Source organism: Octopus bimaculoides, chromosome 2 (assembly GCF_001194135.2).
Source record: "Octopus bimaculoides isolate UCB-OBI-ISO-001 chromosome 2, ASM119413v2, whole genome shotgun sequence".
Lineage (NCBI taxonomy): Eukaryota > Metazoa > Mollusca > Cephalopoda > Octopoda > Octopodidae > Octopus > Octopus bimaculoides.
In genome coordinates, this window is record NC_068982.1 from 14,737,939 (window position 1) to 14,740,670 (window position 2,732).

Below are 2,732 nucleotides of genomic sequence, written 5' to 3' on the forward strand. Positions count from 1 at the left end.
TATATATATATATATATATATCATCATCATCATCATCATTTAACGTCCGCTTTCCATGCTAGCATGGAAAGCAGATGTTAAATGATGATGATGATATATATATATATACACACATGTGTGTGTGTATGTATAATTCTCAAGAAAAATAAAAGAATAAAATTAATGTTTCTGACCATCATTTCTATATATTTAAACTTTTTGTCTTAATCAAAGAAAGGGAGCTCCTTAAATTTTTATTATTAATTTGTTTATTTTACAAAGCCTCTGAATCTTGTGTGTAAAAATAAATAAGCTGTCCTAAAACTGGAGGCCTGGTTCATCAAATGCTGCCAACACAGTGGACCATGCTAAGACACACCCACCTGTCAGGTGATTCTGTTCAACTAAATGACCAATTAAGTAGTCCATCTAAAATTTGAATTAATCTGTCCTACATGCATCAATACAGCTTTGTCTTATTCAGTTTCAGTCACAAAGATTTGTTAAATCTAATGTTGTGGTGGCCAACACAAGTCCAAGAAGCTGTGCAGTGGGATCGAACATGACACCACATGATTTGAAGCAAGCTTCTTAACCAAGTGGCTATATCTACACCCACGTTTGTTTCAATCTAATTACTAATACTAGAAAACAGATATCAGTGCAATTTCAGATAAAATTATTAGAAGTAGATTTACTTTAATAATACATATAGCTTTAAATTTGTTCACCAATCAAACATGTTCAAACGTAGATTAACATATAACCGAGAAATAATTAAGTAGTAGAACATAAAAGCTAATTAGATATTTCATTTAATTAGCTTTTAGACTCTATTTGCCATTAATATTCATCCGTGGCAAGTAAGTTATCAGTTAGCACTTTTGTGACAAGATTTCAAATGTAGACTACTAATGTGTTTAAATTAAGTTTTTTTTTAAGTAATCAAAAATTTTATAGGATTTCATAAAATAGTTATTTTTATTTACTCAAACCAGTGTTTGAGATACAACTTGGCTGAAGATAAATATTTGCACTATCATTCATGTAAATATTCAATTTTGGTTGATATTTTAACTTAATTATATATGTAACAATTTAATATGAGCAGTTTTGAATTGGCAATTCTCATGGAACCAAGAATTTGGACTCAGGATTATGTGGCTCGTAGTTAACAACTTAAACTCAGTCACTACACTTTGTTCATTTTATATTTGTTTTCCATGCCAGCATAGGTTAGAATATATTATATGTATGTGTATGTGTGTGTGTATGTGTTTCTTTCTATGTTCAGTTACAATAAAAACAATTTTACATTAATCTGATTGGAGTACTCTATATTTTTGTAGAGTAAAAGTTTATTACTCTTAAACAAGAATGTTGTTGACAATGACTTCAAAGTTTTAGCCATTGTCGGATTGTACATGTGTACATCTGGCTAACATATCTATATATTTATATATATGTGTAACATATGGTATAATTATAGATAGGGCAAATTTTAGCCATTTCTCTGCAGACTGAAAAAAATTATGAACAACCTTAATCAATTTTCGAACCTTATTGGGTTCTCATCAGCAGTGTCCACATCATTCTGACAGTCTCCAGAGAAACAAGGAGCCAAACTGTTTATATACTCAACAAATGCAGCAGTTACTCTATGAAAGAGTCTCTAATTTGCATACTGAAAGTGTTTAACACTCTAAATATATTAGTTCACTTCTACAACCTACAAAAATGCCAATAATAATCTCAAGTTTTTTAATGTGAGTCTAAACCTATGAACTTGGATTTTCATATTAGGAAACTGAACATTAAATCAATTAAAGTAAAACTTAAGGCCTACTACTAAGCTAATAAATAAAATTATCAGTAGATGCCTTGACTTTTATTAGCTCTAATTCGGTAAGAAAAATGCAATTTAGTCCCTTTATCCCTGTGAATTACAAAATTATATTTATTGATGGAAAAAAATTCTAACAGGACACAAGGAGTACCTTGATCCAATGGAAATTTTTTTTTCTTTTTCATATTTTTTTTTTTTCATCAAAATACAAAACATCTTTAATGAACTTAGTTGAATAACTTGTGCTTATAAGATTTTCCATTTACAAAACCAAAGAGTGCATTTTGCCAAAACATGCATGCAATAGTGATTCTAAGAACACCAGTAGAAATCTAGAAATAAAGCAGAAAATCCTGCCGAAAGTAATAAGTAAGATAATGGCATTGATATTAATTAATATCAACTATTCATTCATTAGCAACTACATGTGTACGTGTTGATCAATACATTGTTTAATATACTTTTAAAAATCTACATATACTCTCATTTATTCTGATATTAAGCATGTGAATTATTTGTGTTTGATGTCAAACATGTGAATTAAAGATATTGTTTCAGGTGAAATAAAGTGTTTACTTTTGAAACACAGTTATTTGAAACTAGTAGATTATTAGCACAGCTTTAGATACCAATCATATCTTTTCTATGAGTCTCTACTCAATAAACTTACAGGCAGGTTCCCATTCTGAAGATACGAAAAAAAAAATAAGAAAATAAAAGATTGTACAATATATAAAAGGATAATAAAGACTAAAAGAAATAATATTAAAAATCATTTGAAAAAATGAATAATAGTGACAGAATTGAGGGGAAAAAAACAGTAGAAAATGGCAATAAAATAGACTTTTCAACCTATGCAGCAAAACCACAAAATGCAAGAAAATTATTTCAGATATATATATATATA

The 2,732-nt window shown here is 28.7% G+C and overlaps 1 protein-coding gene across 9 annotated transcripts in view; it reads right to left on the reverse strand.

Moving 5' to 3' along the window:
* The window catches only part of LOC106876006 (F-box/LRR-repeat protein fbxl-1), a 336,358-nt gene that overhangs the window by 131,373 nt on the left and 202,253 nt on the right, over window positions 1-2,732 (reverse strand). For 2 of the 9 annotated variants that reach the window (XM_052975599.1, XM_052975596.1), the window contains exon 2: window positions 2,496-2,510. The exons of the other annotated variants lie outside the window; for them this stretch is intronic. In XM_052975599.1, the coding sequence (XP_052831559.1) occupies window positions 2,496-2,510 (15 nt within the window). The remainder of the gene's footprint in view (window positions 1-2,495; window positions 2,511-2,732) is intronic. 9 annotated transcript variants of the gene reach the window in all.